At 35.5% G+C, this 12,725-nt stretch overlaps 1 protein-coding gene across 1 annotated transcript in view; it reads left to right on the top strand.

The window, feature by feature from the left end:
- The window catches only part of LOC107660294 (collagen alpha-1(XXIV) chain-like), a 122,610-nt gene that overhangs the window by 87,930 nt on the left and 21,955 nt on the right, over nt 1–12,725 (top strand). Inside the window, exons 32-45 of the mRNA XM_016449575.1 lie at nt 1,861–1,914; nt 2,954–3,007; nt 3,543–3,596; nt 4,366–4,473; nt 4,640–4,693; nt 5,005–5,112; nt 6,073–6,126; nt 6,341–6,394; nt 6,535–6,591; nt 6,725–6,778; nt 8,078–8,131; nt 8,554–8,607; nt 10,445–10,498; nt 11,410–11,517. Coding sequence (XP_016305061.1) covers nt 1,861–1,914; nt 2,954–3,007; nt 3,543–3,596; nt 4,366–4,473; nt 4,640–4,693; nt 5,005–5,112; nt 6,073–6,126; nt 6,341–6,394; nt 6,535–6,591; nt 6,725–6,778; nt 8,078–8,131; nt 8,554–8,607; nt 10,445–10,498; nt 11,410–11,517 — 921 coding nt within the window. The remainder of the gene's footprint in view (nt 1–1,860; nt 1,915–2,953; nt 3,008–3,542; nt 3,597–4,365; nt 4,474–4,639; nt 4,694–5,004; nt 5,113–6,072; nt 6,127–6,340; nt 6,395–6,534; nt 6,592–6,724; nt 6,779–8,077; nt 8,132–8,553; nt 8,608–10,444; nt 10,499–11,409; nt 11,518–12,725) is intronic.

The raw sequence follows: 12,725 nt of genomic DNA on the forward strand, positions 1-12,725 counted from the left end.
CAGTTTGTGTGTGTGTGTGTGTGTGTGTGTGTGTGTGTGTGTGTGTTTTGCAGGGTAAAGCAGGTCCTTCCGGCAACACAGGTGAAAAAGGTCCTCCAGGTGAACCTGTGAGTAAATAAAATGTTCTTATATAGAAAATTAATTTAAAAAGCTTTATTATGCATGGTACAGCTTTATAGCAGCACATATAGTGCCAGGTTTAGTGTTATTTTATTATTATTATTTTTATACTATTATAGTATTTGTGTGTGTGTATGTGTGTGTAAAATTTATAATAATTTAATAATTGATATATTTTCAGTTTTTTATGTTTTTTTTTAGTTGAAGTTTTAGTAATTTTGTTGATTTTTATTACTTTTAAAGATTTATATAACTATTTTTTTTTAGTTTTAGTTAAACTTATAACTTAATTATATATATATATATATAAATGAATTAGCTGTATTTTATTTTACCTTTTTATTTTACTTATGTTAATCTTTAGTAGTTTTGTTGAGCATGTTTGTCTTTTTATTAGTTTTAAATATTTCTATATAGCTTTAATTTTTTTTTCATTCATTTTAGTCATTTTAATACTTAAATGTCTACAACACTTCTAATTTTCATTAATTTTGAAGTTTTTTAAAGAGAATAATTTCATCGAATATTTATATTTTATTTTATTTCAGCTTTATTCCAATTAACAAAAATTATTTTTAATAGTTTGTTTAAACAATAACAACCTGATTAAGTAAACTGCATGCATTTCAATAAAAAAAGTTTTGGACTGCAATAAAGTGGCATGATTGAGTGTAGACAAGCAAAAATAAAGATCTAAAACTGCATCAACTGAAGGATATTAATTTGAACAAGTTGTGTTCATATGACTAGCAATGTGCTAAACCTTCAGAAATGTGCGGTATATAGTCTCAGCAAGCATGCATGACGTGACTCGTTGATGCATCTTTCCTGTGTAACACATGTAAGTCACGATGTGAAGACCTCCGAGGGTTTTTTCCTGTGTAACACATGTAAGTCATGATGTGAAGACCTCCGAGGGTTTGTGAGGCATTTCCTGCGTTGAGCGCCAGGGTTTTGTGTCTTTACATCTAAACATGTAATCAGCCGTTCTGTAAGCAGATGAAAGATGTTTAACAGCGTCTCTGGAACGGGTTCATGTTTCCAGTCTTTGATCCCGTGTGCATCTGAATGTCCTCATGTTGACACGCGATTATGTGCACATAGAAACATACATCAACATATGGACACTCACTTTTATGCTGTTCACATGTGCATTAAAACATGCAAGGTGAAATTCACCTCTAGTTAGGCGTAATCGTAAGATCCTTTCACATCGAGCGCCAAGTGCGATTCATGTAAATACAATTTATAATATCAAAACAAGACTGCTTATGAGAAAACTGTTTGTTTTGTGGGGAATTGTGCATGATTTCATATTTACATCATATTTATTTGATTATTTTAAGGGCTCCAGAGGCCCCCCAGGGGACCCGGGACCAGATGGAGAGCAAGGTCACGAGGTACATCCTGAAAGAAACAGAATTTTTGTGTGTAATGGATTTCTTCTGTGCTCAATTATGCAATAACATGCTAATTAAATGAGGGATCATTCTTTACTGTGCCGAGTTACGTAATACTGTTGAATTCAATATAGATTACAGGCTCCCTAAGGAGTGTAAAAACACACTGTGCACTGCAGAACCGTTAATAATTGCACATTTTAATCATTTAGTAAATTAATTACGTTGCATGTTATTTAATTTGGCTTTATTTCTGTGTTTAGGATCTGATATATGAGTATGTTTGTGTTATTTTGACTTCTTGTTTGCTGGTGTTTTTCCCTCTTTTGTGCATGCACAGGGACCTCCAGGACCTGAAGGAGAGCAGGGACCTGTGGGTGAACCTGGGATCAAGGTGAGGCAAAACTCTTAACCCTGTAAAGCCTGACATGTAATAATAGTCAGAAATGGACATTGAAATGGAACAGATGATTGAAACTTTAGATTAAAATATTAAAAGAAAGTTTGCATATGTGGTTTTTGTTGAGTATCATATTTGATGCATCAGGCTTTTACGATACATATAGTCTGATAGAGTGAGAATATGAAGAGAAAAACAGCTCAATTTTATTCAGAGACTCAAACTGAGCAAGAATATGCAATTTGGTGCAGATGTTGATATTTATATGGACAAAAGTAAGATGAAATTCTGAAGCTTGTAATGTAAATCAGTGAGATCTCTCTAACAGTACAGCAGATACTGACATACAATGATATAAATATCAGTGGTTGCTCTATATCTCCAATAATATAACAAATGAAGAAATAAAGGCTCCTCAGAAGATGTGAGATGTTCTGGAGCCTCCGCTGAGGAACAGTGAAAGTAAAGCTTCTGGAAACAAACGCTCCTCAAAAGATCCTGAGGATCAGATTTGAGACTCTAAAACATGATTGATGGAGAATCAAGTAAAGCTGAGCTGTTTCAGTCCAGTAAGTGTTCATCTGGAGATATTACTGCAGTTATTCTGACGTTTACTTGATAAAAATCACTCAAGATCTGACAGCAGAAAGACACGTTTGTACAATTACACTAAATGAGCTTTTACTGGATAAAAAAACTCTATAAATCAGATGACAGAAGGCATGGAGTAGATTGTGCAACAGGTTTTTCAGCAATGTTTCAATCGTGTTGATCATTTAGAGGCCTTTCCGTATCAAATATGATACAGTAGGCTTTATAGACTTAAAGAGATCCAAAAATTACCATCTTTCTAATGTCGTATTAATTACATTTGCTGTGGAACTCAAAAGGAGACGTTAAGCAGAATATCCAAGCTGCCGTTTACAACTAAATACAATGGAAATGGATGATTTATACTGACAAGCTCCAATAATAACAGTATTAAAGCGAGAACTGTTGGCATTTGCAACTGTGTCTTTCTGTCTTTTTCCAGGGTGAAATGGGGCCTGTCGGAGAAGAGGGTGAACTGGGCCAACCGGGCATCAGAGTGAGTGAACCGACTGCATTCCTGCTCCAAAATGTCCAAGTGAACGTGATCCATCAGTGTGTTTTCATTGCTTTAACTCATGTGAGCCAAACAGTGTCAATAATCTGACAGAAGGACCCTCAGGCTCACACACACTGAACGTCTTTGTCTCTGGTTCAATTATTCAAGCAATGCTCTGTGTTTGTTATTGGATATTATGACATTGGGAGCAGCGTCCTAACTGAGTGAATCTCATGAAACCTTTCGTGCATTTTTCCGGCTCGTGTTTCATCCCAAAATAAATCATAAATTCATTCCCATTACTGCATTGTGGGAAAAAATAAATGTTATTCAGACTGTAAAATATTTATTCATAATCTTGCTAATACTGCAATCAGATATGTTGATTTGCTTATACAAATAAAAATGGCAGTAATGGTTAATAGGAAAAACAAATAAGCACATTTCTGCAGCCGTTTCAGCTGGTGTGTGGGATGAATCCCATGATGCTTTTCTGCATTTAAACCCTGGTCTAACATGCTACTGTTTGTTTTAGGGTCCTCCAGGGCCACCTGGAGAGGACGGGCATCAAGGGAAGGATGGACCAAAGGTGAGACTCCAGATTAAATTCTCTACTTGCATTTACATCTAGGTTGATGCATTTATCCGAAATGACTTGCACTGCATTTATACATATTATTATGCATTTCCTGCAAATCAAAACCATGACCCTGTTGTTGCTAGCGCCATGCTTTTATCATTTGGGCAACAGGAACACTTTTACGCTTGAACCTTTTTACTCGTAATACAATAAAATGATAAAAGGGATTTTGAGATTTACTATTTTAGCATTTTATTTCATTTATTATTTTATTTTTGCATTCTATTTGATCTATTTTAGAGAATGATGAGAAATGCATAATGTCTTGTCTTGTCAAACCTGTCGCCTTGTAAACCATTTTCTGGCAAGTTTGATCAATATACTTGTAAAAAGTAATTTTATTAAATGTATATAAATAACTAAATAAAACAAAGTTTATTGGAGTACATTTTACAAGAAAATACTTCTTTCAACTTCAAAATTTCATGTTTAATTCAATGTTCGTTTGTAATTATTTGTGAAATTTATTAGCAATTTCAGAGTCTAAATTATTCAAATTAAAGTAAATCTTTAAATTGTTTTTCAGTATATTCTGCATCAACTGTTCGCAAATTGTGTAAAAACTGTTTGCTGCTAATTTTTTCTTTGGTTGGCCCAGTATGCACTTGGGTACACATTGTCAACATCATATTATGTTGATTCCTAAAACCATTGTACCGAAACCAAAAAAAAATTTTGGAAAAAAAAAATTTGTTTTTATTCTGTTATTACTTCCTAGGGTGAGCCAGGTGACCGTGGACCAACGGGAGAAGCCGGAGAAAGGGGTGAGATTGGTGACTCTGGCCCACTAGGACTTCCTGGAAATCCTGGGGAAAAAGGCTTCCCGGTGAGTGACGAAAGAGTGACGGAGTGAATCTAATGTAATGCATTTGTGCCATTTAGTTGTGTGCAATGGACAAAATCTCTCCAAACAGCTCTTTACATAATGCAAGTGTATTTTGTCTGAAATTTGTACTGACAATGTGAAGTTAAAACATTCATTTCTCCATCAGGGACCTGAGGGCAAACAAGGTCTGCCCGGCAACCGTGGACGTCCAGGAAAGAAGGTAACCAAAATTTGTGAATCAAAAAAAATTATGGCAACTAAATTGAATTAAATTGCATTAAAACAATATATGGGACCATTTCATTTTAATAGCACAAGGGTGGAAACAGAAGTCTTTACAATCTGCAGTATTGTGTCAGAAATAAAACGGACCTAGAATAGAGCCCTGTGGTACTCTTCTTCGCCTTAGCTTGTTTGGGACACATTCTGCTCTGTATTTTCACAATACAGTCACATTTTTCTTGTCATTCTCGCTTGTAAACAATTTAAACCAGTCCTGCCCTTTGATATTTCCATCTTCCTTTTTGGTAGGGTGAAAAAGGGTTGCCGGGTCACTTGGGAGAGATGGGCTCACCGGGCGAAATCGGACAGACAGGGGAGAGAGGACTCAAAGGTGCTCGTGGAACCAGAGGACCCGCAGTTAGTGTGCTTTCTCTTTTAACGCATCCCTTCACTCTTTCTAATGTTGAGAAATGGCTGTGCAAATCCCAAAGACGATTAAGCAGTAACTTCACCATCACCATCATAAAGCTACTGCAATAGCAGTGCCAAACGAAACAGTACGAATGAGAGAAATGGATGCACTGAATTTGTTAACAAGGGGAAATTCGGGCCTATTCTGAAGCTTGAACCCACAACCTCAACATTATGCTGCTACATATGATTGCACCACTAGGGGAGCCCTAGATAGTAATGTATTATGTGAATAATTGTTGCTGTTTTGCCACACAACTACAGTACAAATGTGTGATTGGTTCAGACATGTTAGTGGATAGTTTTGTTAGTAAAAGTAATTAGGTATTTAAAAAATGAACTATTGTTTCTGTATGAGCTGACAAGAGCGTGATAATTTGCTAACATGCTGAGAACGAATTTTACCCTCAAACTCACTGCTTTTACTGGCTCAGTTAAGGCATGTGTAAACATTAGCGGGATTTGGAATTGAACCAAAGCATTTTGATGGGATTTACACTAATGCCATTAGAGATACTAGGGACTAATCTGCTTTTCTTGTACAATGCAGTTAAGCGCCTACTGATTTGGTCGTTTTAGGCTGGATTTTATAAACAGAGAAAATGTCTGGGATTGTTTTGTTTATTTTGCCCCTGCTTTTCCCTCAGGATTTAACGGCATCGATGAAATGTAAAAACAAGTGTAGTTAGGGAAACTTAGCGTCTTGTTTTCATAAGCAAATGGTTTTCCAAGAAGCCATAATGGGATGAGCAGCAGGAGTCATTTTTTAAGACTCCATCCAACAATGTGTTTTTCAGCACAGGAAACTCAGGTTATTTTTAGAAGGTTATTTGTTGAGGTACGACGAGTACACTACAAAACACAAGCTAACTTACGTGTGTGTGTTTTTTGTTCATTACATTTCAGGGTCGACCAGGAGTTATGGGACCTCAGGGAGAGCCGGGACTTCAAGGTTACACAGTGAGTTTCATGCATACAAATATATGCACTTATGAATGCTTACAAAATCACACTCACATTTGCAGAAAGTTTTGAAAGTTAAAGTTTGAAAGTTTTGAGATTCCGATTATTCAACCTAGCTGGTCTATAGCTATTCACAAAATAATATTATTTTGGATTAGACAAGGAAATTATCTATTTTTTTATCTTTCTTCTCTATTTTCTTTAACCATAGGGTCACACTGGCAAGCCAGGTCCAGCAGGCCCCCCAGGACCAAAGGGAGAAAAGGTTATACAACATATTTTGATCTTTAAATGACAATCTCAGTCTAAATGTCATATATGTGTTAAATTATTATGCAATGTATGCAAATATGTGAAAAAGAGTGAAAGAATAGTGTTAGATTCTGAGTTTGACTGATTTTTCAGGGTTATCCAGGAGAAGACAGTAAAACGGAAGGACCACCAGGGCCCTTAGGTGAACCAGTAGGTCTTAATTTCCTTTAACTTCCTGTTTTTGTCCAACACCTTGAATGAAATCACTAAATAAAGAGGTGGTGATATTTACATCACTTAATTGAAGAAGTAAGACAACATATCAATGTTTGTGTGCATATAGGGCTCTTCAGGAGAGAAAGGTGAACGTGGGGAACCAGGAGATGATGGATATCAGGTTAGTCTCTCTGTAAGGAGGAATTTCATTCTTTGTAAAAATCATTCCTCTTCACTAACTAGCTTAACTACCACTCAGAACACCTCATAAACTGTACAGCAGCACCCTAGCAACCACACAGCAACATAATCAAAAACTGCATAGCAAAACCTTAGCAAACACACAGCAACATGATCAGAAACTGCATAGCAACACCCTAGAAACCACATAGCAACATGATAAAAAAACACTCGGAACACCTCAGAAACTGCGTAGCAACACCTTGGCAACCACACAGCAACATCATGAGAAACAGCATGACAACAACCTAGCAACCAAAGCAACATGATAAAAACCACTCAGAACACCCCAGAAATTGCATAGCAACACACTAACAACCACAAAGCAACATGATAAAATTAACTCGGAACACTTCAGAAACTGCATAGCGACACCCCAGCAACCACAAAGCAACATGATCAAAAACTGCATAGCAACACCCTAGCAACCACTCAGCAACATGATAAAACCACTCAAGCACCTTGGAAACTGCATAGCAACACCCTAGCAATTCCACTGCAACATGATCAGAAACTGCATAGCAACACCCTAGCAACCACATTGCAACATTATAAAAATGACTCAGAGCACCCCAGAAACTGCATAGCAACACACTAACAACCACACAGCAACATGATATAATTCACTCGGAACACTTCAGAAACTGCATAGCAACTCCACAGCAACATGATCAGAAACTGCATAGCAACACCCTAGCAACCAAAAAGCAACATGTTTAGAAACTGCATAGCAACACCCTAGCAACCACTTAGCAACATGATAAAACCACTCAAGCACCTTGGAAACTGCATAGCAACACCCTAGCAACTCCAGAGCAACATGATCAGAAACTTCATAGCAACCACAAAGCAGCATGATTAGAAACTCCATAGCAACAACCTAGAAACCACTCAGCAACATGATAAAACCGCTCAAGCACCTTGGAAACTGCATAGCAACACCCTAGCAACTCCACAGCAACATGATGAGAAACTGCATAGCAACACTAGCAACCACACAGCAACATGATAAAAATTACTCGAAATACCTTAGCAGCAGCATAACAGCGTCTTTTCTGAGCACTGGAGACTCCGGTTTTGTTCTTTTGCTGATTGTTTTTAAGATGTTTTCTGTGATCTAGATTGAACTGTTCTGGATCCTGCAGCACTGTAGGCCTGTTTTCATCACAAACAGTCGACACTCATATTCATATTTGTTATGTCAACGCTGCAGTAATGTGTGTGTGTTTGTGTGTTTTAGGGTCACGTAGGGGTCACAGGCGCCCGTGGAGCGATTGGTCAGCAGGGATCTCCTGTAAGTCTGATGTTTGACCAACACTGCAGCTCTGATCCAAAACTGCTGCTGTCTACCTACATAGACAGCAACCAGTGCATCATGCAAGTAGTGCACTGGAAATTCATCTGACAACAGAGTTCGACCTTAGCATGTTGTATGTGTTTGATGCATGTCTTTGCATCAGAAGTTACACCCTATGATGCCTAAAAATGCTGTCTAGGTAGGGGCTCACAAGGATTTGGAGCAGAGCTTTTTGTTGCATAACTTTTCCAATTAAGTTACTGGAAAATTTGATGTACCTAAGCCAATGTTTGCAGTTTTTTCTCTGGTTAATTTTGGACTCTGGCCACACGTCTCTGGGCCAGAGGAACGTCACACTGAAGTGTCTGCTTGCATAATGAAATTAAAACACAATCTTTTCATTTTTCCCCACACCCAAGGGATCTCCAGGACTTCCTGGTGAAGCAGGACCCAAGGGCGAGAAGGGAGTTCAGGTTTGTGTCTGTATAAGTGTTAGCATGCTATTTCTGCAATAGGTAGTACATGTACATTACATTTAGTCATTTAGCAGACGCTTGTTTGACAAATGAGGACAATGGAAGCAATCAAAATCAACAAGAGAGCAATGATATGCAAGTGTCAGTTAGCTTAACGCAGTACACGTAGCAAGTTTTTTTTTTTTTTTTATACTGTGTGGTTTGTCATTTTTCTGTATTTTTCTGGATGAGCTGATACAGGTTTCATATAGTTAAAACTAAAATTAAACCATTAAAAAAATCATTTTTTGTTACTTGAAATTAAATAAACAAACTGAATTATATTTTCTGTGTCCATTTTAATTTTAGTTCAAGTTTTAGTAATTTCGTTGTGTGTTTTTGTTATTTTTATATATTACTGTATTGTTTTTATTCATTTTTATTTCAGTTTTAGTTATTTTAGTATATCACATTACACTAAATAAAAAATGAGAAATGTTGGCTTGGCAACTAGCTAAAATAAAATAAGTTCAAGGGCTTTTGTAAATATCAAATTTTATGTCAGTTAAATGTTATTTTGAATAAAAATATTTTTATGGTTTTAGTTTTATTTGACTGTAATAATCCTGGTATGATGTTGTTTCTCTTCAGTTTTCAGTGTTTGTAATATCAACTGCAATTGTTAATTTTTCTTGACTCGTTATTTTAGCAGTCTGCCAGAAGTAAACACATCTTTACCCTTAAATTGCACTAAAATGCAAAATAGCACTATATATTTTCGAGAAGAATTAAGGATGCAATGTAGCGAGGTCATGTGACAACAACGTAGCATTTTTTAAATTTGAAATCTTTTCATAGTGCATGCTGTTTCACATAGTTAAAAAAAATAGTATAAAGCAATTAAATTCAGTAAGCAGTATTCTAATGTTTTATAAATCTACAAATGGCAAAAGTTTAGGGTCAGACTGGAGCAAACAAATAGTTTTATTTAAAAACAACAGAAGTCAATGGCAGGTCGCCTCTGTAGTAGGGATGCACAATTAATCGAATTTCTGATCGCGATTACGGATGCCACAATTACGTAATCGTTCAAAACGGCAATTAATCGTTCAAAGTCCACTTATGTTATTCTGCATGCTTAAGATATGTTTTTTTTTTCTTTCTACATTTTTCGCTTTCTACAAATTTTCTTAATGTTATCTTTCCATTGTTTTAATTTTAGTGTTAATAAAACATTATAATATTTTTTCTTATTTAAAGAAGAAACCAGTCCGATGTATAGTTGACATTTGAGGCTTAATACTATAGAAAAGCAATAAAGGTTTTTCAGTGTATATGGCAAAAATATGGCATGCGGTTGCTTCAAACAATGGTATAAACATCATTCAATGTAAAATGTGATAATCGTAATTAATAATCGCAATTACAATTTCAAGGGAATAATCGACAATTATATTATATACTACTCTATAAGTTGTGTAACAGAAATAATTCTGTATTGTGCTTGTTTCATTTTGCAAATCCATCCTGGAACGCTCGTGTAAACAGTCAGTGATCCACATTCAGCGTCACAAATATCCCATTCAGATATCAGCCAATGAACGGCATTCAAAACCTGAGCGAAACAGAATCACGGCGCGTTTGGCCACCCAGCGTGACTTTAGTCAGTCGTGTCTGCCTTTCCTCTGTTATCCAGAGCATTAAAGGAACTGTGTGCTCAGAGACGCTTGAATAACAAGATTAAAGCGCTTTCTTTATCACGTCATGCAGAAATCATTCTTTTCATTCACTCCAATCATTCTTAGGTAACAGTATTATATAAGGCTATTGAATAAGTTTGTGTGTGTGTTTTTAGGGACTCGCTGGGAAGAAAGGATCCCGAGGGCCCGCTGGAGCGCCAGGTCCTGAGGTGTGTGTTTTACACCACAATTTTATGTTTACACATTCATAAAATCATGACATTTACATAAATTTAAACAGAAAACACTCAGAAATGTTAAGATTTTTGTGTGTGAATTAAATGTAAAACTTTCCTTATATTTGCATTGCACAGTTTTAACATAATGAACTGAACTTAATGTGACGCCTATATGTCAGTCAAATATGAAACGGATGAGATTTCTGCACTCAAAAAAAAATTAATTTTTATTTTTAACTATTTACATCTATTTGATTTCATTAAAATCATTTTTTCATATTGAATTTAATACTTAAAAAAATATATATTTAAATTGCTTAGAATCAGCATAAATCTGTTCACTGTAAAATAAATAGATAAATTCAAGTTTATTTTTATTTATAAAAATTAACAAAAAATTTTGTTTATTTATAAATGAATTTGTACATTTAAAAAGAATGAACATGGTTCAAAATATGAGTAGCTGTGGAACAAGCAATACTTAGCTAAAATGTATGAGATTAAAACAACTTGATAAATATATAAAGCTGGTTATTGTGTGTTTAAAACACATTCAGTTTATTAGCACTATTACAGAAATCGTTTCATTTTATCTAAATATGAATCATGTTAGGATTATTAGAAAAACTGTAATCCAAATGTATGGAAATTTGATATGAATTAAAATATGTACATCGTAAATGTAGGCATAAATATGTTTTTTGAGCGTATTTAAGTGGTGTAACATATATTATTGCAATTTCCATGTCAAATTAGCTTTGTGTATCTGTTCCCCAGACCAGAAATCATTTATGATGGCTCGTCTTTTTAAGTGTTAATAATATGTGTAAACAGCAGCCGCAGGCTCCGCCCCCTCACAGGATGTTGTTGTGGTCATGTGACTCTCTCTGAATGTCTTTTAGGGTCCGGTTGGATTGCCGGGGCCCAGAGGGATAGACGGGTATCCGGGATCCGACGGTCTTCCCGGTCTTCCTGGTTTACCGGGTCTGCCTGGATCCAAAGGCCGAACAGTGAGTGTGAAATAACCTTTCCATGTGCTACTAAAACATCATTCTGAGACCCGTTTAATGTTATTTCAGAAGTCCATAAAGTCCTGTTCTATCTGAACGCTTTTCTAAAGCATTCCATAAAAACTCATTGAATTTAGGGAAATTATGTTAAAACTGAATTTTTTTTTAGGAGAAATTGATAGTAAATTTCACAAATAATTACACAGCAACGGCAAGTAACACTGAATTAAATGTGAAATTTTGAAGTAGAAAGACTGAAATAGTATTTACTGGATAAATAATCTTTGCTTTATTTAAAATTTCGAAAAATAATTTTTACAGCATATATACTGTATTTGAGGCCTTTGGTTTTTCACATTATTTTTGTATATTTTTATTGGAGAAAACTCTGATTTTACTGTATTAAATTGCGATTTCTCTGCCCATTGTCTTGTTGAATACCATGCATCATCCTGCTTTCATGTTAGCATGTTAAATTTAACCAAAACTGTATTTTTTCCGTATTATACTTTTCCACATTCTAGTTTTCTGCATAATTCAAATATAAAAATATCTGAATATAATCAAGGCTTCACAGAATTCTCTAAAATGCAATCCATTTTTCCGAGTGAAACACTGAATATGAGAAAGAAATTATGACATTTCTACAATTTAGAGCAGGAAAGTCATTACACTTGGATGAACGACTGTGAGGATAAATATTAGTTTCTTCAGAATAACATGCGCTAATGAATGGCTCTTAATCATACGCTGGAGTAAATCAAGCTGATTTGAGGTTGATGTAACATTAGGCCCCTGACGTTCTCTTCACGTGATTGATCTGTATTGGTCGCTTTATTTGTCGTCTGATGAATGAACGCTGTTATGTAACTCATTTTTGAGCTGTTTGTGGTTTTTCTGCTGCGAAGCGTTCGCAGATGTTTTGCTGATTCAGCTGATTTTGCTGACGTGTCTTTCATTTCTCAGCTCTTTCTTCCCGTCCTGTGTGTAAATGCTGTACATGACTGCAGAACGATGACTGTGGCTATATAATAAATGAGTTTTGCATTCATAACGAGGCCATTTAAAACTAGTTTTTTATCTGGTCCAACTCATGCATTTAAAAAATAATAATAATAATGAAAATAAAGTTTCTACAGACACAAATGTTGGTAATTTAATTAGACAACTTCAGAAAACAAGGTTTTATAAAATACAATATACATATA

The sequence above is a fragment of the Sinocyclocheilus anshuiensis genome, unplaced genomic scaffold (assembly GCF_001515605.1).
Source record: "Sinocyclocheilus anshuiensis isolate Anshui unplaced genomic scaffold, SAMN03320099.WGS_v1.1 scaffold1457, whole genome shotgun sequence".
Lineage (NCBI taxonomy): Eukaryota > Metazoa > Chordata > Actinopteri > Cypriniformes > Cyprinidae > Sinocyclocheilus > Sinocyclocheilus anshuiensis.